Source organism: Gymnoscopelus microlampas (assembly GCF_963454915.1).
Source record: "Gymnoscopelus microlampas genome assembly, chromosome: 12".
Classification (NCBI taxonomy): domain Eukaryota; kingdom Metazoa; phylum Chordata; class Actinopteri; order Myctophiformes; family Myctophidae; genus Gymnoscopelus; species Gymnoscopelus microlampas.
In genome coordinates this window covers 27,331,127-27,354,465 of record NC_139949.1, presented here as the reverse complement: position 1 = coordinate 27,354,465, position 23,339 = coordinate 27,331,127, and the positions used below count along the sequence as shown (strand labels likewise).

Below are 23,339 nucleotides of genomic sequence, written 5' to 3'. Positions count from 1 at the left end.
GCGAGAAAAAGATGAAAAGGGGCACACAAGTGTGATTTATGGCTTGAAGGAAGTCCATTACTTGCAAGAGGAAACCCAGACCAAAACAAAAACAGAGTTAGGGGCATGCCTTGCAAAAGGGGGTCATGGGGTAATTCTTTTGCCCCTGCCCGAGCTCACTGATAGAGCCAGAATACACAGCTTGTTGGCAGAGGGGAAAAAAACGGACAGGATTTCAATCTTGTTGTAATTCTCGACATAAATAACAGCACTAAACCAGCTAAATCGTCTCTCTTCGTGCCAAGCGATGTGCAACTGGGCTGAAATGTAACAGGTCCCCTGTGTGTTGTAATTTGCTTCAGACACAGGTGGGGGAGAAGCTATTTTCTGCATGCTGCCTAGTCATTGCATGGTGCTGTCAGGGTCTCGAATGGCATATTAGGTAGCTATTTTCAGTGGTACAGTATGTGGGCCTAAGTCATGAAGTTGGAGGACATTCCCATCGCGTTAAGTCAGACCCTGTGTACTGCATAGCCTCCTCAATTCCTGTTTTGATAGGTAATATAATTGGGAATCCAAAGCACTTAAGCAATTCTGCTAATGTATCAAATTTAAAATTCATTCCACATGAGCCGCAACCTGTCCCAAAGAGCTGGTCAGAAAATACTTCTAACACACCATAGCTTTATTAAATGGCAGGTCTGCGAGAGGAAAATCTCGTTCAATCAATTATTATTATCAAGCTAAACGTGTTCTAACATTTTCAACTGTAACTTGGTTAGACCAAGATAACAGTGCAACTGTTTTATTGAAACAACACCTTCCAACTTAAGTTTTTAAATTAGAGTACACCAGTCCGATGCCTGTCGGGCACTGGCCTACTATTGGGAACGATGCAAGTTGGAAATGCCTGGTATGCATTACACGTTGAACCTCTTGTTGTCTGTCTGTGTCTCTTTTGTGCACATAAAAGACAAGCTTCTTTCTGTCTGTCTGTCTGTCTGTCTGTCTGTCTGTCTGTCTATCTGTCTGACAGATTTGTCAGAGCTGCAGAGATACAACAGAACAGAAACAGTCGGAGGGGAAATGTTATGCCCTCATCCAGTAAAACGAACATGAAAGACAATAAGCAATAAATACAGGATGAAAAGACATTAAAATGTACTAGAATGAAAACAATGAAAAAGAAAATGGCACGTCTGCATATTGTGGCTTTATATCACGTCCTGGTGAAATATCTTGTAGTGTGTGATCGCCTAGCGCCGATCGGTTATGCAGTTTGGAAACCACGTCTTAAGACACCCAATTTCAAGACAGACAGCGATCTGATAAGCCTAAGATGAGCCGGGGATCTGATTCCCAAGCGTCCGCTCTACCTCCTCCTGAGCCACTGCCACCCCATTATTGCAATCTAGATGCATTTCTCAAGGCTTCCAAAGCACCTCTGGATCAATTCTGATCAATTACTTATGGAGAAAAAAAAGAGCTAGAAATGTCAACACACTCTCTAACCCATTAAGACCTGAGGCCGATTCTATGTATTTGGCCGCAGACCCCCATCTCAAAATATTTAGTTCCAGGGACCCCCAGAAGCAAATATTTGAGTTACAAATGTTCGCTTTAACAATATATATATTCAAGATTTGCACAAATGTTCACGATTAAAAAAAAATAGCAGATCTACAAGCTCGTAGCGCGGCACTCGGTGCCGCGCTATGAGCTTGTATATCTGCTATTTTTGAATAGCCAAAGTGTAAAATGATGCTTTTTAGCTCAAATGAAAAAGTGACACAGACGCGTTCCCGGTCTTAATGGGCTAAGCTAGGCCGGTTGCCTCTGTGGCTTTTCTGAGTGCTATGCACTTGCTTTCATAAGAGCAGTTAGGTTCTACTCAAGGTCTGTAATGGCTTGTGGAGCTCTAATTGGCAGCGTGTGTAGAACAGTGTAGGGAATGCATTCTATGAGCCCCCACCCCCCCCAGCCTTCCGGCTGCCCAACAGCCTATTATGGACACATTCCAGCTGCATTTTATGACCTGTAAGATAAAAGTGAACGAGTACAGCGTTAATGTGATTCCACTGTAATGTTAATGGCAATATTCTTTAATCATCGCGGCTACTTATGCATTATCGTACATCAGGAATGTGGAATGTAATTGGCAAGGCCTTGTTGTGCAGCTGACCGATTTCCTGTTTTGATTAGCCTGTTTCGGTATAATCGCTGTATTTGTTGTTTTCCCCAAACGTATTGTTTTCTACTTCAACTATGCCAATGAAGCAGCTTAAACAGAAGTGTACTAAAATAATCTAGGCCAACTAAAGGCTAGACGTCAACGCAGAAATACATTTTTGACAAGTATTAATTAGGCCCAAGTCTTATATTCTTTGTAACACCTCACAGTGAAGTAGGAAGTGGAAACGTTAATAATTCCATCCCATTGCATACATACATTTCTATAAAAACTAATAGAATACGCACATCACTTCATTGAGGTGCTGGGTTGGAAAGTAATATGAAGAAAAAGAATAAACCCGCACACTCGTCTGCTCCAGTGAAATTTTATTGACAACGTTTCGAGCCAAAGGCTCTTCATCAGGTCAAACTCAAGAAGTGTGTACCTCACCCACTTATATAGACACCCACAGGTCACGTTATCAATCAGTGGGTGGGACAACACCACAAGGTAATCAAATAAAGATTAGAGAAAAACATCTAATAAATACAGTGTTCAACATTTACATATCCACAGAACAGCAGTGGAAAAAACACAAATGGACACTTGATTAATAAAATCTATAGCAAACAGAATGTAAATAATCAGGTACATTAAACATAGGCAACAAGAGAATAATTAAAGAAATGATTAAAGAAACTTTGGCTCGAAACGTTGTCAATAAAATTTCACTGGAGCAGACGAGTGTGCGGGTTTATTCTTTTTCTTCATACATACATTTCTGCCATCTGACTGTTATGTCTTGTTTTATGGCTTTTATTGGTGTGAATTTCTGGGAAGTGGCTAAATCTGGAATTTAGACGAGGATTAGAGCATGCAGCGGTGTGGGTACTCTACTCTGGTGGAAATGCACATTCTATAAGCATACTTTACAGTTACACATAATCTGCTCCAAATAGCACTGCAGATGTAGCCAAATGCTGGTAAGCTAAGAGGTTGATTTACAGCCAAAACATGCCATCTGATAGGCAGGACAGACTGTTCCAGCTGATGGCCATGCTACCATAATATATGCACCTCCTGACTCGATAGCAGCTCCAGCCAACAGACACATGATCTTGCTTTAAGCATCCATTGGCTCCCTTAGATATAGAGTGAGAAAGCACAGCGAGCGTTTAATCACAGCAGACATTGGTGTTCATTGGTATCGGTAAAGTAATTAGTGATGTGAGTGCTGAAGTACACAGATGTTTCCCTTCATATAGCATTCAAATATAATGTAGTGTGTGTGTGTGTGTGTGTGTGTGTGTGTGTGTGTGTGTGTGTGTGTGTGTGTGCGTGCGTGCGTGCGTGCGTGCGTGCGCGCGCGTGCGTGCGCGTGCGTGCGTGTGCGTTAGTCAATGAATGTAACATGTGTCAATTGCTTAATATGTTGTTAGTACTGTATGTGAGTATAATCTAAATCAGAGTCATTTACTGCAGTTTTATTCCAGAGTGTCTGTAAATTGATTCAAATGACATGTTTATCGAGTGGCCTTTCCTCTGAATGGATTTTAATTGGAACGTTGTTTAATTGGCATTTGCCAATATTTGTTTTCACCTGGCTTATTGTTGCATTACTTCTTAGGCAGAGATTCTCCCATGCCTGAAGTTGTGGCCTGATGGCGCCACTTTATCTATTTAGGTCCTCTCTTTTTAACAGCCACAGCAAGTCTACAGCACTCTGCAATTTTTGCTTTCCATCAAGTGTCTTTTCCTCTCTCTGAAAGGCTACAGTTATGCATTTTCCATCTCATTCTCTGCCACATGATGGCTTGCCTTGCAAAGCACCTCTATTCCTGTAACATAAAAAAGCTCTCTTTCCCCCCAACTGGAAGCGTTTGTCTATCATATTACCGCCACACATGAGCTGCGCGCTAGGCTTGACCCAGTGTTAAGTGTCCGCGCTAAATTTCATTGCCTCCATCTACTGGAAAGGCCTGCCAATATACGGGCAGCGAATTCCTGGAGGAAAATAAATGGCAATAAAAAAGAGAAATGATAGCCCCTGCAAGCAGATAGGAGAGGGGGCTTTTTCTTTTTTCTCCATTCTGCTCTTTTATTGAGGCCGCCCAGCTCAGGGAGCTGTGACTTGGCACAGCGGTTGCGGCTTAGTGCGAGACGGGTCGCTGAAAGCCGATATCAAACTAACGAGTCGGTAGCGCGGATTGAGGGACTGCGGGGAATAATGTAATTAATTGCAGGCAAATTTCCTTGATGAATAGTTATGTGGTGTTGAGCGCTTGACTGGGCAGCTGAAGGTCTCAAACTCCTTCTCTTCTCTAAAACAACGTTCCATTCCTCCCCTCCCTCCCTGCAGCATGTTGCATTATGGGATGGCGCGCGATGACGCCATCGTCTGTGTTGTTTTTCTGCCCTTGGTGTGTGTGTGTGTGGGCGTGCGTACGTACTGTACGTGCGTAGTCTGCGTGCGTGCGTGCGTGCATGTGGTGGATGCCGGAGCTTTGTTATGGGAATTGGAGGTGTGTAAAGTGGGCAGCAAGGTTATTTTACCACCACGCTGGGGTACTATAACAAGATGTTCAGATATGATCTGAGAGAGTGCTGGTCTCCCGCTGCTCTTATCCCACTCCCCAACCCCCCCGCCCCCCCCCGCCCCGCACCACCACCACAGCACTCGCTCTGCACCTGCTCAGTTCATTATTAAATCTGGGAATTGTCCCCATAACTCAATCCGCACATTATATGACCATTTGTGAGACGGGAGGCGGGAGATTGCGACGCGGGCCAGAGGATGGATGTTAAAAGCATATTGATTTGCCCGTAATGTCGTCATAGATCACAGATTTACGGTGGTGTAAGAATGCTGCCCCCCCCACCCCCCCACACACTCACACACACACTCACGCATTTTATTACTATACTTGTGAGGACATCAACATTTCAGAACAGCGATTTTATGAATGTCCTTTTTATCATCATCATTTTTTTTGCCATTTTTCAACCCTAATCCTGAAGCCAAAAAAAGCTGATGAGACCCCTAAATGTCTCATCCTAACCCTAACCCCAACCTCAATCTTTTCCTAATTGTAAGCCTAACTCACCAGGAAAATCGCCCTCTCAATGTCTATTTTTCTAATTCCACTATACTGACATTTGGTGCTCACAAGTATAGTAATACAAGTACACTACGCGCGCACGCACGCACGCACGCACGCACGACACACACACACACACACACACACACACACACAGACACAGACACAGACACAGACACAGACACAGACACAGACACACACACACACACACACACACACACACACACACACACACACACACACTTCTATTCCAGTAGCATTCAGCCTGCACATGTAGTGGAGGAAATGGAGTCCTTAGTATGACTGATGAGATCAAAATGGTGCTCTTAACCATGTGTTACCCCCCGCCCCCAGCTTCCGACTCCTCTTCTTCTTCTTCTTCTTCTTCTTCTTCTTCTTCTTGAGATGCTTATACCCTGAGGCTGGTGTGTCTAGTCCTCTGTGGCTCCAGAGCTTTGCTTTAGCATCACATTCCAACACTGAGCCCAGAAAAGCCGTAGTGAATGGGTGCGTTGCATTTTATCCCACAGATCACCCGTTTTGCTAGAAAATAACACATGATCACAGCAGATCATAGCCGACACAGTGAGGGGGGAAATGGAGTGCTTCCTCGTGCACTATATTTTACATATACCGATGAATAGTGGCTGTGCTGCCATGTGGTCGAATCTGTGGCCTTGGACAACCGGGTCTCCATATGCCTATATATGGGTGTATCTGTATCGGGTTTGTTTATGGTTATGTCTGAGTCATAACCATAAACATGACGTTTCTTTCTATGGAAGGCCCTGGTTAAGTCATAGTGACATGGCCGTGGTCCTGCCTATATGGCTGTATCGGGTTTGTTTATGGTTATGTCTGAGTCAGAGTGATGTGGCCATGGTCCTGCCTATACATGGGCGTATCGGGCTTGTTTATGGTTATGTCTGAGTCAGAGGTTCGTCCGCCTCCCTCCCATTAGTCAATTTTAATATAGGATCCAATGTACATGATATAGGGTTAAAGTGGTAAAAGATATTTTGATGCTGTATTTTGCTGGGGACCCCCTTGAACCCCCTCAAGGATCCCCGGGGGTCCCCGGACCCCACTTTGAGAACCACTGGTCTACAGTGCATTAGCATATATATAGTATAGTTTACCAAGAATAAACAGTATGCCACTCGCATTGGTCATGATGTAAGAACTCATGACCTCTGCGTGCTTGACGGAGATTCAGAAAGATGTGTTAAGTGTTATTTTCATGTCGTGCTCCCGTGACCTTTTCTACCGCACACAGAGTCAACCATAAACAAATCTGCGGCAGTGGGAGTGTGTGTGTATGTATGTGTGTGTGGGTGTGTGGGGGGGGGTCATTGATGCTCGCTGACAGGCTGCGAGTGAGGGTGGGAGAGAGCGAGAGAGGGCGAGGCAGGGTGCCTGTCTGTGGCAGTTAGAGCAGCTGGGCCTCAGAGTCGAGTGGTAGGGTCACAGCCGGGCCACACTGGTGGGCTCGCCGACACAGCTACTGTCGGAAAGATGATGCAGGGCCCCTTGCAGAGGCCCCGAACAACCCTTCGTCCCCCCTTCACATAACATTCTTGTCAGGGAAAAAAAAAACGGCTGCATGTTAAGCTGGCCCAACAGTTTCCAACTGCTGCTGTCTCGCAGTCCAACATGGCTTTTACTGCGTGGCTCATGTGATAAGTGAAGCTGCCAGACACATAATTGGCGATGCTTATTGTAATCTAATGTTTGGCATCGGCGTGTCCTAAAGCTATGATATGATCATTCCTGTATGAAGCCGACAGAAATGTTGTCTGTGTTCGTGTTAACTGCTGAGTACCACTGCGGCAGATCGGTAATGGCCCTGGTACACTATATAGACTTCTGAAGGTAGCATAAAGGAGATATTCAAAGTGTAGTCACTGGAAAACCAAGGGGATTTGACAGCGCCACGGGAAATAGACGATTTATTGTAAGCAACCTAGCCTAGCTAGTGGATTATCTATAAAACTTTCATGGTTCTCCCTCAGTGGCAAGCGGCCATAAAACTTCCCAAATGAGGGACTTGTTAATTTACTTGTTAAAGCAAATTAAAAATTTATAAGCGCTTTTAGGTAAATGAGATCCTCTTTCATTGCCGCCCTAGTGGGATTCTCCTCTGCCAGATCCGGAGAGGACAGGTTAGCTGCTCTGAAAGCCGCAGAAGAACAATAAAAGCTGTTAAATTGTTCCAGGTTTTATTACCGCTGAGTTCCGCAGCTGCTGTTGTGCGTAACTAAGGGAAACCAGGAGCTGATAGCTACGGAATCCCTCAGAGGCCAGTATAGAAAACTGAGCCCAGTTTTGTCTTTTTTTCCCTCCCCTCTCTTTTCTGTGCGATGGGGGGAAATGGTGGCTTGGGGGTGGAGTTTTGAGCCAGTCTGGTTGTGTATGGCTCGGGTAAAAAAAGCCTTTGCGGTTAGGAAATGTTAGCAGCCCCACTTTTGTGCTTGATTGCATTGAGTGTCTGTAGTGTAGCCCTTGAGAATAGCTCAGTACACTTCTTAACGTTCTCTGAGGCACTGGTGAGCACTTTTCAACTAAGTGAGAAAATAATTGAGTCCACTTGTTAAAGACAATCTTGTAAAAGCTGTTAATTAGATTTTTACCTGCCATATTAATTCAGGTGTTTTGTGTTTTTCTGTACACTTTAACCCATTGAGGCCTGAGGTTCCGATTCAACAAAATGTCTTCTAAATCCTAACAGTTTTTTTGAAAAAACGTATGTTTCTATATCAGTGGTTCTCAAACTTTTTCATGTCAAGGACCCCCAAAATGACATGTATTTGGCCGCGGATCAAAATATTTTGTTCCAGGGACCCTCCAGAAGCAAAGATTTGAGTTACAAACGTTCGCTTTAAAAACATATATATTCAAAGATTTGCACACATATTCACTATTTTTCTAAAATAGCAGATCTACAAGCTCATAGCGGTGCCGCGCTATGAGCTTGTAGATCTGCTATTTTTGAATAGCTAATACCTTCAAAACTCCATCACTTACTTCATTGTCACATTTTGGTACCACTCACTTTTCGTTGCACTCTATTTACTTGACCACTTGCCATGTGTTGACCAGAGTTCATGCCATTTACTACGATCATACAATTTGTACAGTAAGTCACTCTGGATCAGAGTGTCAGCTAAAATGATAAATTGTATGACACCCCATCCACACCAGACCACCTCTCTGAAATCTAAAGAGGACGCAGATTGACTTTGATTTTGTGTAAAAATATGTGTTGGCAGGCTTTTTGTTCGACTTGCCCATGGGATGTTGGCCATGTTTTATTACCTTTGTGCAATCAAACATGCTGATGGACTACAGCTTGGTATTGATCATTATGTTAGATAACACTAGATAAATACAGTTGAAAATGGCCAGCACAACAAAAAGCTCTTTCTCTCAAGAACATCCAGTTCTTGCTGGACGGTTGAATAAAAGTTGAATAAGAGTGTCTCCCCTCTACTGCCCTCAAAGGTGCCGCTGAAATGAAAACATTCCGTATTCTATTGATTTTTCCTGCTTTTATGAAGCAGTTTGTATTGTAAAGACGGCAACCTTTAGGGGAAATCTCAAGCTATGCTTTTGTGAAACTTAAGTGGCATTCAGCTGTACCTTTGACAATCCATGTAGCAACTCGATAATGCTGCTGTAAACCCGCCTATTGCGGTATGCTTGTTTGCTTCAGGGTCTGCACTTGAATATATACTGTACTGTAGATCAACACACAGTTGAGTTTGGGCCCATAGCAACCCTTTTCATAAGGTTTAATTGAAATTCCTGAGTTTTCAAACATTGTTGAGTGAAACTAGCTTCCATGGATATATCACACGCATGTGATTGAGGCAATAGGCTCTATGCACAGCAGCCATATTGTGAAGAAATTCACAGGTGTTACCAATGATAGTACTAATGAAGGCCCTGTTCCATTTAGTGTAGCACAGTGGTTCTCAGACTTTTTAATTTCTTTCCACAACCACCATAACTCTGAGAGTGTACAAATGGAACCAAATGGACCCTTACGGGTCCATTTGGTTCCATTTGTACACTCTCAGAGTTACACACCCGTAAGAGGCCATTGAAACCCCCTCAAGGAAGCATGAGGGTCCCTGGACCCCACACTTTGAGACCCACTGGTGTAACAGAGTGTTTCCAGTGAGTCAACATGCACAATATCAGCACCCTGACTCTGTTTGAACAGAATGGAACAGAGCCTTCATTAGTATCATTGGTAACACCTGTGAATTTCTTCACAATATGGCTGCTGTGCATAGAGCCTATTATCACTCCATTGGAAAGCCATACCGTGATAACATAAATCTGCAATCCATTTAGATTTACGTCGTTCCTGGGATTCAAACCCAGGTCTCCCACCAGTGTTGCCTTGTCGCATTTTAAAGAAAACATTTTTTTTTAAATTATATTATCTCAAAAGTAGCGTATTATTGTAAGAAACAACCTCGTTTGGCACGGCTACTTGAGAAAAACACACCACATACGCTGCGTGGAGACAGGCAACTTCCGGGATCTTAATATAAAAGTCAGCAAGGAACTGGACTGGAAAGACGTGACCTGTGTTTTTAATGGAGAACAGAACGAGGGTAAGATTTACTATACTGACTTATTGCGAAAAATACTAATACTAAAAATCTAGGAAAATCAGACTTCTGGAAAGGCATAATTTTCAAGACGGCGTCTGCGATGGTTGTCGGGAGCTTAAAATGACTATAAACTGGGAGGAAATATGTAAAAAATCATTAAAATTGTGCACTTGGTATCTAGTTTTAGATTTTTGGCATTGGTCTGGGCATAAGGTTTTCAAAAACCCTTGCAAACGAGTTGGGCTCACCCCCTAGTGGTTGGTTTGCAATAATTCCAATATTAGATAGGTCAGTATATGGTTGAAACCCCAAATAGATAGAAAACATATTTGGATTCTGTTTACTCAACCTAGAAAGGTGTTTAACCCTAGGTTTCAGGGCTTAAGGAATGTGACTGAATCAGTAAAATTACCATCAGTTAATTATTTATTGCCAAATTCAAGATCGGCTTAAATGTTGTCACCTACCTGAAAATGTATTATTTTCTGTTTACTAAAGAGCTAGAGAGACCCCTGTGACCAAACAAACGCTCTGTAGCAATGATTAGTACTAGTACAGAATAGTACTTTAACCTTTTTAACAAAAAAAGATACAAAAAAATATCACTTACCCTACCTTTAACATACTCTATCTATCATACAGATTGGTCACAAAAATGTTCTCAATTGCAGGCAGCTTTAAAAGGTGATCAAGTGTGCAGTTACTGCATATTTTCCCCCTATTTAGTTGTTATGCCAATTGTCTCCTCCCACACATGGCAGGTTTTAAGAAGATTCCTTAGGCTTTATTATTATGTAAAGCCCCCTCCTCTATTCTTCTGCTTTTACAGGTGTTTGGTATTTTCCTACAGTGTGTAGCGCTGCTTTGATTCCAGCTTCACCAAATTAGCGCATTTTGAATGTGAAGATTTCAAACACTTTAAGCTCCTCCTGAAACGGTATATATTTGGCTAAAAGTGACGTGCTGCACCATTATCCCTGCTGACATGCTCACTTTGCTTGAATAAAACGATTCCTTCGTATTCCATCTACCTCTTGAATTAATTCATTCAGTGCTCCAGTGATCTGCTAGATGAAAGTGGGGCAGCAGCTGCACTAACATCGTCTGACTCTTCCTGACTCACATGCATATCGCCGCTGTGTCACGCGGAAACCTTGTATGTCCAAGTTCAGGAAATGCGTTCAAATTAATCCAATGTAGTTAGTATTTAATCACAATCTCGTTAATACAAAAATAGCTAAAATAGCAGATCTCCAAGCTCACAGCGTGTCTCAATGCAACAGATAGATAGATAGATAGATTTTTATTATAGTGTCCTGCACCACATGATGCCCAGCCCGCACGGGCTTATAAGACACTCACACAATGTACATATACACCAAGATACACCACAGACAGAATACATAAACATTTTGATTGTCCAAGTTACGGGTACATCGTCCTCCATCTCAACTGCCATGCTTTCTCTATGAATTTTCCTAAAACAAAGACTTCCTTATTGAACAGCCAACTTAACATATAACATTCATACATCCAAAACAAATCTGGATTCTTATCCTGCATTTTTTCAAATAAAGAATTTCGTACATATTATGAGCTTGGAGATTGCCCATTTTTGGCCTTTCCTTTAGTGCCACCGTTAGGACAAACATTCCACTTGCACAGGCAGATGGCCATGAACCAGCTCAGTGGCCTTGTGGTTAGAGTGCTCGCCCTGAGATTGGGGTTCTATCCCTGGCCGGATCATACCAAAGACTGTTAAAAACGGGACCCAATCCGTCCCTGCTTGGCACTCGGCATTAAGGGATGGATTTGGGTCCCTGCGACGTACTAGTATCATGTCCAGGGGGTGTACTAGTACAGTGGTTCTCAAACTTTTTCATGTCAAGGACCCCAACATTGACACTTATTAGCCCATAGCCCATGGACCCCATTTGAAAAGATATGCCAAGGACCCCCATAACAGAGAAGATTTTTACGGTACTAGCAGTGATTCCCAACCATTTTAATTTCAAGGAACCCCAGTTTGACATGCATTAGGCTACGGACCCCCATTTAACGGCATTTCTATCTCATGGGACCCCAATTTATATTGTAAAATCAATGTTAATTTAACTCTTGAGAGTGTACAAATGGAACCAAATGGACCCGTTAGGGTCCATTTGGTTCCATTTGTACACTCTCAGAGTTACACACCCATAAGGGTCCATTTGGTTCCTAACTATCCATCATTTAGCTGGGGACCCCTTGGAACTCCCTCAAGGACCCCTGGGGGTCCCCGGACCCCACTTTGAGAACCTATGTACTAGTACATCAAGCTGCCCCACGCTACAGAAACAGGAGATAGGCTGCTGACCTATGGGCCACATGGCTCGGCGAGGCTTACTACTACTACTCTCAGGCCAAAATATCAGCATTTCACACAAGATACTGTCATCATAATCTAATTGGCGGATTCCAGGATGAACTCTACTGGCTTTCCCTCTCGCGTCACCCTTTGGCCGATTTCCAGTTGGGTGTACAGAGAGCAGCACAGACTCTAGGGCATTGGTTCTCAAAGTGGGGTCCGGGGACCCCCAGGGGTCCTTGGGGGGGTACCAGGGGGTCCCCAGCAAAATGTGTTAATATAGCATCGCAATCTTTTTAACCTTTTATACTTTGGCTATTCAAAAAAAAAAAAATAGCAGATCTACAAACTCATAGCGCGGCACCGAGTGCTGCGCTATGAGCTTGCAGATCTGCTATTTTTTTTTAAACGTGAAAATGTGTGCAAACCTTTTGAATAAATATATTTTTATGCGAACATTTTTAACTCAAATCTCGTGATTCTGGGTCCCTGGTACAAACTATTTGAGATGGGGGGGGGTCCGCGGTCAAATACATATCATTTTGGGGGTCCTTGGCATGAAAAAGTTTGAGAACCTCTGCTCTAGGGGACTGCTTAGCAGGAGAAGAATAAAGGTTGAAGGTCCACTAACACGTGCATGTAATGTTGAATCTTGCTGAACACTGCTTAGGTTTTGCATGCGTGGTACCAAAGCATCATACAGACTGCTGATTGAAAACAGTTGTTGATTGTATACTTCAGTAAATTCAGGCTGCAAAAGAAGAAATGAAAAAAAGGAAAAAAAACACTTCTCCCCCCTAACACAGAACAGATTGCAAGAAAACAAGACCTCACTGTGTGGAAATTAATGGCAGATGCACTTACTAGTAGTTTAAATGTTTCATTAGATGCTAATGTCTCGCTGTGTTTTTAATTGATGTGAAATTAGCCTCTGGAATATTAAAACCATCTGTTTGTTATCTTCCTGCAGGGCCAGTCTTTACCCAGGCTGTGTGGATCAGGTCATTAAATGAATGCATCCTTATGGTTCAGCCTGCCGCTTAATTAATGTCTTTATGTTTGTTGAATCACCACAACACACCTCGGGGCATTTGCACACACACACAGGCGTACACGCGGTCATGCACGCACTATGGTAATGCACACGAACAGACATGAACGCGCGCGCGTGCGCCCACACACACACACACACACACACACACACACACACACACACACACACACACACACACACACACACACACACACACACACACACACCGTTTTTACTCTCTCTCTCTCTCTCACTCTCTCTCTGTCTCTCTCTCTGACTTAGTTCAAATGCAACGAGATCCATCTGTGTTCACTGCAGGAGGCCAAACAGAAACTAAGTTTAAAAGGCTCTTAAATCATTGCTGAGTAACAAGTGGGAGTGATCAGACCACTGCTCTAATTGTATAGGTCATTTAGACCTCAACTCCCACACACACACACACACACACACACACACACACACACACACACACACACACACACACACACACACACACACACACACACACACACACACCCGCCCAGGCGCCCACACATGTCTCTCACTTTGATTAATCAGAAGGCAGCAGGTCATTAAGTTTCAGCTCCGCTTTTTGATCCTACTGACCACCAGCATTCCCCCCCGTTAGCCGAACACATACATTAATCATTCCATTAAAAAAATAATCTATAATCTGAACCTCAGAAGAACAAAAAAAAGGAGGGGGGAGGGTGCACAGAATTCTCAGAAGTAATTTAAGGGAGCTCAGGGGGAAATAAAAAGGGAACAAGCTGAGGGATACATTTTCAAATAGCTGCGTAATCAGGTCCTAAGCTATGTAATAACCTTGAAAGAAGAGCCCTCCTTTTATTGGAGTGTCTTTATTAGGCACATTCTTCATACATTATGCTCCTTTAAATTTGTTCAAGATTTCTGATTTCATGGAGTACTTTTCCACGCTGATAAGTCAGGGGTAGAGAGAATGATTATCATCTCATTTCCACAGCGTCAATTTGCTGCCAGATTCATTTATCCACGTCAGTGAGGATGTGAATATACCATAAGACTATATCACCCTGTGTGAGTCTCTCCTTCAAGTTCCTTACATTCTTATTAAGCTGACCAAATATTTGTGGCTGCTATTGGATCAGCAGCAATTGTGAGCTTGTGTGAGAGTGTCTGCTGTATATCGTTGCTGTCAGCCTTTGTATCTCCATATCTCATCTTTTTATGTGTTTGATAAATGAATGCCCTATTTTATTATATTATATTCATTATTATATTTGTTATACTTCATCGTATACTGTAACTGTGTCATGCAAAAGTAGCGTAGCGAAAATGGCTGATCTACAAGCTCACAATGCAATGTGTACTGTATTGATGCCCAAAATCGGGACAGCAGGTTGAAAGTGGGTTTTATAAATATTTAACCAATGAGTATTAACAAAGCTTGTGGCTAAATAATGTCTACATTGGATCCATTGGAACACAAGTTATTTTTTCCTGAAACTCTTTGGACATACGAGGTTTCCGCCTGACAGCGTCGATATGCATGAATGTGCAGAGACGTGTGGCTGGCTAATGAATATGATAGGTCAACATGTTTTGATGAAGTAGCTGCCAAGCGGGACATAAACAAGAACTCTGTTCATGGGCCAGAGTGGATGAGATATTATTCTCTCCTTTTCCCTCTGAAAATATGGAACTCCCTTCAGAGGAACTGGCATTTACCAGAAAAGAGCGGAAACGTCGCCTGGTTTTGTGGGAATGAAAATGTGTTGGAGGTAATTAGTGCTATCACAGTGCTGTGGCCTGTGTGTGTGTGTGTGTGTGTGTGTGTACGTGCGTGCGCGCGCGTGAGTGTGTACGTGTATGTGCTGGCATGTGCTCTGTATCTCCATGGTCCTATGAGTTCCCTCCAGCTCTCTCTTGTGTGGCCCAGCGCTCTTCATCTACTTTACACACACACGCACACACACACACACACACACACACACACACACACACACACACACACACACATGCACACACGCACAGAGGCCCATCAGGCATTCCCAATGCTCTGACTCTCTTATCGTGTTCAGCACTCTGGCGAACCCAGCCGCCTTCCACCCATCACGCAATTCTCCCTAGGAAACAGATTCCTTTCACACTGCTAATGGCTACAGAAAAGAGAACATTTTCATTTTAATTATCTGCTCAACTCGAGGGCTCTTTGGGTATTCCTTCACTTTGTGCCCTTTCATTACACTAAAGCAATGCCAATACCTGAAATGTGAATATTGGAGGAGAAGTTTAAAAAAAGGAAAAAGCTCTGTCCCTCTAGAGGCGGGGTAGGGAGGTAAAGTGGAGAGGAGACTGAACTGAATCATCATCTTCAGGTCCAAGTCCCACCACATCTGCTGCACTATAGACACCTACACGGTAGAGTCCAGAGTGCTCATTTAACTCGGAGAGTATTAAGAAAAGAGTCTCATTTACATGAACACACTGGTTTTCACTGTGTTTGGTCACAGGTTTTCAAAGTGTGGGCCAGGTGGGCACATTAGAAAGGAGAGGGTGGAAAAGTATCATGAAGGAAAGAAAAAGACACTCAGACATTTTTAACCACTTTGAACCTGGCGTCCCTATATTGAGCATGTCATTGTTTTCAAGCAATATCAATAATAGCAGGTTATCAAAATCACAACTTTTCTTTCTTTCTTTCTTTAAAAGCCATCTCACAATAGGAGCTAGAGGCTATGGCTATTTGGGGGTCCTTGGCATGAAAAGGTTTGGGAAACCCCTGTGTAAGGGGCTTAGTAGCCATGTTAACTGCTATGTTCCAAGTGGTCCACAGAGCAAGCTTTTTATTCCCTTTGAAATGAATCCATCCATTTGTCTAGTCTTGGAAGGAGCAGTGTGGACGCTTCAGAGGCAGACATGGACTGGAGCAGAGGCCCCCCCACTGTTCCTATACTCCCCCGAGAACCCTGCATTGTTCTCCAGCTCTTTCGGAGGGGCTCAGATGCTCTCTGGCTTGGCACAACCTCCCCCCCCTTTTTACTCGTCCTCTGTTTCTTCTTCTGTCTCTCTGACACAGTCACTGTGCGGATGACATTCACTGGATTCCTGTTGCCTCAGCGTGTGTGTCATCTGTTTGGAAGGGAGAGAGAGAGAGAGGCCCCCATTTGAAGAATCTGGAGGGTGGTTGTTTTTCTTTTGTCCCCCCCTGCTCTCGTTCCAGAACGCATAGTGGATCTCACACTGTGAGATCAGATGGCATCTGTCATTGGCAAGCAGAGTGACGGCTGCTGCTCAATAGTCTACTCAATGGCCTCATAAACATGACAGATTTACAGAGACAGCACAGTGTGGCCTCTGCCAGTTCTCAGTTCTTTTTCTTGGCAAAAATGTGTCAAGCTCTGTCAAACTGTAGCGCTTTCCAGTGATCTTCACCTTGTTTAACCCATAAAGACCGGGAACGCATCTGTGTAATTTTTTGATTTCTTTGGCTATTCAAAAATAGCAGATCTACAAGCTCATAGCGCGGCACCGAGTGCCGCGCTATGAGCTTGTAGATCTGCTAATTTTGAAAAATCTTAAAAATGTGTGCTTTGCTTCTGGGGGTTCCTTAGAACAAAACATTTTGAGATGGGTGTCCGCGGCCTCAGGTCTTAATGGGTTAATGCATGGACCTCTCTTCTGTGTGTGTGCCGGGTCGTAACTGTGTGTGTGTGTGTGTGTGTGTGTGTGTGTGTGTGTGTGTGTGTGTGTGTGTGTGTGTGTGTGTGTGTGTGTGTGTGTGTGTGTGTGTGTGTGTGTGTGTGTGCGTGCGTGCGTGCGTGCGTGCGTGCGTGCGTGCGTGTGTCTGTTGCGTTCCACAGCTGAAGCCTGGACAGAACAACTGTAAGGACAGCGACAGTGAGAGCGTGAGTGGAGAGTCCAAGCCGTCCATCAGGAGCAGTTCTAGAGACAGACTGACAGACGTGAGTACATGAACAGATACGCACACCAAACAAACACGTTAAGACATAACACCACTCCATTGTCAACACTGAACCTTTGGCAAGAACTGACTGTTCTTGCCAAACCCTGGCCAAACCAGGACATCTGGTTAAACATCCGAGAATGCGCACAGAGCAGAAAAAGAAACTTCACGTGCGCAAGAGGAGCGTGCGTGCGTGGCCAGTGAGAACGGCAGCTTATAATTTACGTAGTTACAGTAAAATTCACTGATATACTACTATTAGCAAAGGAATTAGATCAAACAACTTTCTTTGCCCCCTATTTTTGATAGGAGATGCTACTTGATCCCATAGACACTGGAATTGAGCAAACTAGGCTAAGCTCATCATTCAGCATACCTTCATATAGGTAGAATATAAATGAAATATAAATGAACATATAAATAAAGTGAGTTTTCCTGATAAGTCTTAGAATTCCCCCTTAACTGAACCAAACAACCTTTAAGAGAAATTATGGCCACATTATGCAGCAATATGCTTTATGCTTTATTTGTGTATGGATTTGGTTGCAGTCTTTGCACTTACTGTATAAGGCTGTTGTAGTTTCCTTCCTTATTGATTATAATTGATATTGATTTATTACAGGGTAGAGACCTTCTACTGGCACAGCCAGTTGCTAGTGCACAGAACATTCTCATTGGAGCCGCATGGACCCACGTTTTAATCCAACTTTAGAGGAGATCATCTTGTCATGCATATTCTGTTTTCTCTGCCCTTGGTTTCATATCTCTCTACACTCTCCTGTCTGAAGAATAACGCATATAATTGCTGAAGAAACGATTTAACTGGCTTGAACCAGTACTTGTGTCTGTACTTGTGGCTTTCCAAGAAACACTGTTAATGTTACAGTATGTACGCTGTAATTTGCCCCTCCAAGCACATGATGCAACACAACATAACATTCTTAACAGTAATCAGCAGTTATCCCTGGTGATAGTTGTACCATATGATGATGTTAAATTACAGAAGTTTCAGGTTCCTGCAACCTGCAGCATTACTGTATCTAATCATTCACTTAAAAAAATATTCTATATTATAGCTGATAATACAGTACTACTGTATGTAATATAAGCTAGCTTTGCATATTGCTAGCCTGCAGATGAAAGTCTCTGTTTTTGCTGACACAATTTCACATTGATATAACTTTATTATGTGTGGCCTCACACCCTCACCGCACACAGGCAAAAGGTAAGTACTTACGTATTGTAGGTTCTTTTTTTCTTTTCTTTGGCCGTGTACCAATACGATTTGGTTATTTATTTTGCACACATACACCCAGGCGTTCCTTGGTACTGGTGCAATAAGGATATCCTATTTACCCAGTTCCTTGTTCCTTTTATAGAAGCTAAGTCAAGCATTAAATGTCACAAGTAAGAGAGAGAGATGTGTCCCTGTGCCCGGTGACACATTCCAAGATGTAAAGGGAGCAGGCTTGAGGGAGCGGTGCAGAGATCTACTGCTGCTCTTTGATTTGTGTGGAGAATCTACAGTGGAGATATCAGATATCTGGCCATAATTAAAGCTGTCAGTAGGGAGGCGAGCTAGTCTTTGAGAAAGACATGGCCGGGCAACTGAAGCAAAACCGATTCTGCGTGTAGCTTTACAGTGCTTGACCAGGCATGAAATGAAATAAGTAATTTGATGTTGACATCAGAAATTGAAATGATACCTACTGATTTTTAGTCAAGCCGAACCGGAGTTGCTCCGTGGAGCTAAACCAAGACAAATGATAGTTAAATAGGAGCATTTTCGACATGCATAGTGCCAGGTTGATTGATGCTCGCAGCTGTTGCTGCCGAAGAGAATGAAGAAAAGCTTTCAATTTGCAATCAGTTATGCCATGGTTAGTCATAGCCAATTGCCTAAAAGTGATACAGTATTGCCATTGAACACTTGAGGAATCGAGCGGAACATAATTGCAGTCCACACTTGATGCATTAGCACTGTGGTTTTTCTATGAAAGGAAAAGCACTGTATATATAGCTGTGTAAACAACATTTTCAAGTGAAACTTTGTAATTATTGGTTGCTTACGCCATTCGCCTCATTGTCGAAACGTTCAACTTCCACTGAGTTGAGAGTCACCCCAATAGTGAACTCACATCACACACAAATTATGTTTTAATAATTACAAAATTACCATATTACAGTACACCCTAAAAACTCAGTATTGCACACATGGCTTTTGTAAATGCCATTAACTACTAATCAGCTAATATCACAATTTTGACCCCACTTGTTGAAACATAGTCTCAATTACCACATTCATAAGCTCAATTTGTTTTTGAAATGTTAAGTTCTCTGAAGCTTAAACCGCCCACTCTCATTGTTCACGATGAGTAGGATATTCTCCTGAACTGGCCTGTTTTAGCCGGTCTGTTTGCCCTGGAGGGGGCCAGATGACTGCCGCACCAGCTGCCCCTATACTGTCTGGCCTAGCCGCCCCCGTGTTGGAGACGTTGTCTTTAGTAGAGCTGCTGAAAGCTAGGCTTAAAAGAGAAGATGACTTTTCACACTGTCCTAGACGAGAGGGAAAGATAATCCCCATGGGTTCCTTGAACAAGACCCCTCAAGCTCTCCTGTAAAAACCCACTTCACACATGATCTGAAGTGCTTGTTCCCCCGACTAAAGGGAGGACAGCCCGAAGGGATGTAGAAGGACGGAGGGAAAGATAGATTGTTGTGTCTACCATGACTTGGACTTTTGCCTCTTAAAAACTTGGTTTAGACATACAGTACCAACTTCTTCCTCGTTGCATATTGTAATACAATATTCTGGTGCATGCTCCTGGCATATTATCTGTTCATGTGGACAGAGACACACATTGCATTTTATTCAATTGTACCAGGGAGCAGTTTGAATTGGAGGTTAGCTATGGCTCCAACCACTCATCAGTCCAACGTTTTCCTAATGATATCCACTGCAGGCATCCCCCTCCCCCTCTGACTCTTCTCTGATGAAGCAGATAAGCCCAGTTCTCTGGCCTGGCCCTGCCGGAGCGGGAGAGAGAGAGAGGCCACGGGAGGTCAGGCCCTGGCAGTCTTTCTCTCTCTCTCTCTCTCTCACCCCTTGCTCTGTTTTACCCTCTCTCCTTCCTCACTCCATCCTGCCAGCTCATTAAGGTCTACAAATGGCACATCAGCCTGACTGTGTTTGCCTCAACCCCCAAACCCCAGCTAAATTGGCAGGCTTAGCCAGTATTTGCTCTGAAGCTCTGGGTTCCCTTTTGGGTTCGTTTGAAGCTCGACATGGCAGCCCCCCCCCCCCCTCCACCTCCTTCCAAACCCCCTTCCCTCCCTCAGTCTGGGTGGCAGGCAGGCATTTCAGGCAGGCTGCAGTCCTGTGCAGGGGGAGAGAGTCTGCTGGATCATGAAGCCTGGGATGAATCACTTTTGCGTTTAGTCTCTGCGGTAAAGGGTGAAATGCCATCATTACTCGGCTGCCTATCAAATAAATTGGCAATTATGGGCCTTCGGATTGCGAGTAAACAGCACGTTACTGCTTTTCTCCCACCCAAGGCACTTGATGAGAGGCGGGTGCAATCGCGAGAGAGAGGCCCAGGAGTACTAGGTCAGGGCCCGCCAGTCAGCCCCCAGCCTGCCTGATGAGATACAAGCTGGAGAAGCCCTGTAATGAATCTACCCCCATATTTTTGGTGGCAATTTTTATATTCGCCCAATAGCCTTCTATTCCGTCTCAACACTGGCCCTGCCTGCTGAATGAAGTCGGTCTGTCGTTGTTTTTTTGCGAGGGGAAGTAGTCGTACTTAAAGCACTGGAATGACGCAATGTTACCTGTTGGATTACACTTTCATTATAGGGAATGCTATTGCATACAGTATACAGTGCTCGAGTAACAGCATGCAAAGATATGCATTTCTGTGATATGGAACTGCTTTTTACAAGGCGTTATTTTGACAGCAAAGTGCCCACAATGGCATCAATACTTTGATGACAGTCCGTTCATTCTGTTGGCAGCCTAAAAGTATATTGGTTGTAACAGTGTTATTGATACTACCAGCTTAGTGGAGTTATTTGAGACAGTCGTTCCTGACAGAAATGTGAAAATTGGGGGTCCTGAAATCCATCCTCGTGTGTCCTGACTCCTCTCACATGGGAAGGTTCTTTTGCGGTGAGGTCTTTTAAAGTTGCATTCTAATGAAACATCTGGAAGTGATATCGTGAAAAAAAGTCAAGCCCATCATCTTTCCATGCTTTTGAAGCGGTTTCAGCCAGAACGGAGCTAAAGTCTCCCTTATGGCCAGTAAAACTGAACTCCGTTATTACTGGCTCTCTGATTAAAACATGACAGCCTATCTGGAATGGTGAACGCATGTGGGGAACCCATCTCAAATGCTCGGTTTACGGCTTCGGGAAACTGATTAATGACATAAAATATAGCTGTGGTTTTGTAAATCAATGTTATGATTAAAATTTCACTCGAACCTATGAAAAGGCTGAACCTAATGTTTTGTTTTGAACTTGGGCAGCTACAGCATGTCTTTTCCATAAGCTTCAGTGTCTTGACAAGAATCTGGTTGTCCCATTGAACTGCTTATTAATGTTGCCAGGACTGGTTCACATAACACCATGTCCATCCCACCTCAGTACACTCTTCCAATTATTTCCTGACACTCTGATGTAAATGAGGTCGCAGTCTCCCTACATGTCCAGATATGCCAGCCAATTTACTCCGACATAGAACTTGTAATTGCTTGCATCAATTATCCAGTATGAGATTTTCTCTCTCTCTCTCCCTCTCTCTCTCTCTCTCAATGATTTGAAATGTTCTTTATTAGAGACAAGCATCTAGATATGGGAGTCAGAATGTTGTACCTATAATTAGCTCATTATCATAGGATCGTATTCCTTGCCCAGTCCAGGCTCTGTCCCAGCCACAGTGCAGAGGAAGCAGATGCGCAGCAGAGGTCGTGGATTGCTCGACAGCCTTTTTTGATTGCTTCATGGCTCCATGATTGCTTTAGGGCTTTATGGCAGGCATGTAAATAATGTGTATTGTGTAAGCATAGCCTGAAACTCTGAAACTGTCCAGGAGTGAGATAATGCTTTGCAACAACAACAACATAGTGGGACTGTGTGTGCACTGTAGGCGATTTAGTTTTTCATAGGATGTCTGAGGGAAGACGAGCACTTATTTTGGTTCACTCAAATGCATTACTTTTTAAATCACCTTAACCCATTAAGAACGGGAACGCATCTGTGCCATTTTAAGATGTCTTTGGCTATTCAAAAATAGCAGCTATACAAGCTCATAGCGTGGCACCGAATGCCGCGCTATGAGCTTGTATATCTGCAATTATTCTGAAATATATTTTTTAAAGCGAACATTTGTAACTCAAATCTTTGCTTCTGGTGGATTTTACAAATGTCTTCTAAATCCTAAAAGTTTTTTGAAAAAACCTTTGTTGCTATAATATCAGTGGTTCTCAAACCTTTTTCATGTCAAAGACCCCCGAAATTATATGTATTTGGTCGCGGACCCCATCTCAAAATATTTTGTTCCAGGGACCCCCAGAAAAAAATATATTCAAAGATTTGCAAAAAAAAAAATCACGATTTAAAAAAAATAGTAGATCTACAAGCTCATAGCACGGCACTCGGTGCCGTGCTATGAGCTTGTATATCTGCTATTTTTGAATAGCCAAAGTATAATATGATGGTTAAAGTGGTTACAAAGATGCGTTCCCGGTCTTAATGGGTTAAAACAAGGCAGACAGCGAGGCCTTGACGTGAGACATGTCTGGAAATTGAGCTCGCCGTCTGAGTAGGCAAGCCGTGGTGGACAGAATAGGTTATTATTACGTTAAACAAAACAAGCACTCCCTTCCCCCGTTTCGACCACTCACAGGGCATCTGAACTCAAGGTCTTCCGCTGCCGTGCTAGGAAAAACAATGCTGTAGCTGAGGATACTTTACTGACAACTCAACCATCCACCATCCACTCTATGATCATATTAAAGGGTGATAAGCTCACATCCAGCATTCCGCATAATCATAGTCAGTCCAAACATGTAGCCCTAATCTACTGCACATGATCCCACTTCCTGCTTTACAAAGTACTAAAACCAAGGTTAAAAA

General features: G+C 43.3%; 1 protein-coding gene across 4 annotated transcripts in view; it reads left to right on the top strand.

Annotated features, from left to right (window-relative positions):
• auts2a (activator of transcription and developmental regulator AUTS2 a) overlaps positions 1-23,339 on the top strand; it is a gene marked incomplete at its 5' end in the record, with an annotated part of 367,489 nt that overhangs the window by 140,416 nt on the left and 203,734 nt on the right. For all 4 annotated transcript variants that reach the window (XM_084075031.1, XM_084075032.1, XM_084075030.1 and 1 more), the window contains one exon: positions 17,101-17,202. In XM_084075031.1, coding sequence (XP_083931157.1) covers positions 17,101-17,202 — 102 coding nt within the window. The remainder of the gene's footprint in view (positions 1-17,100; positions 17,203-23,339) is intronic.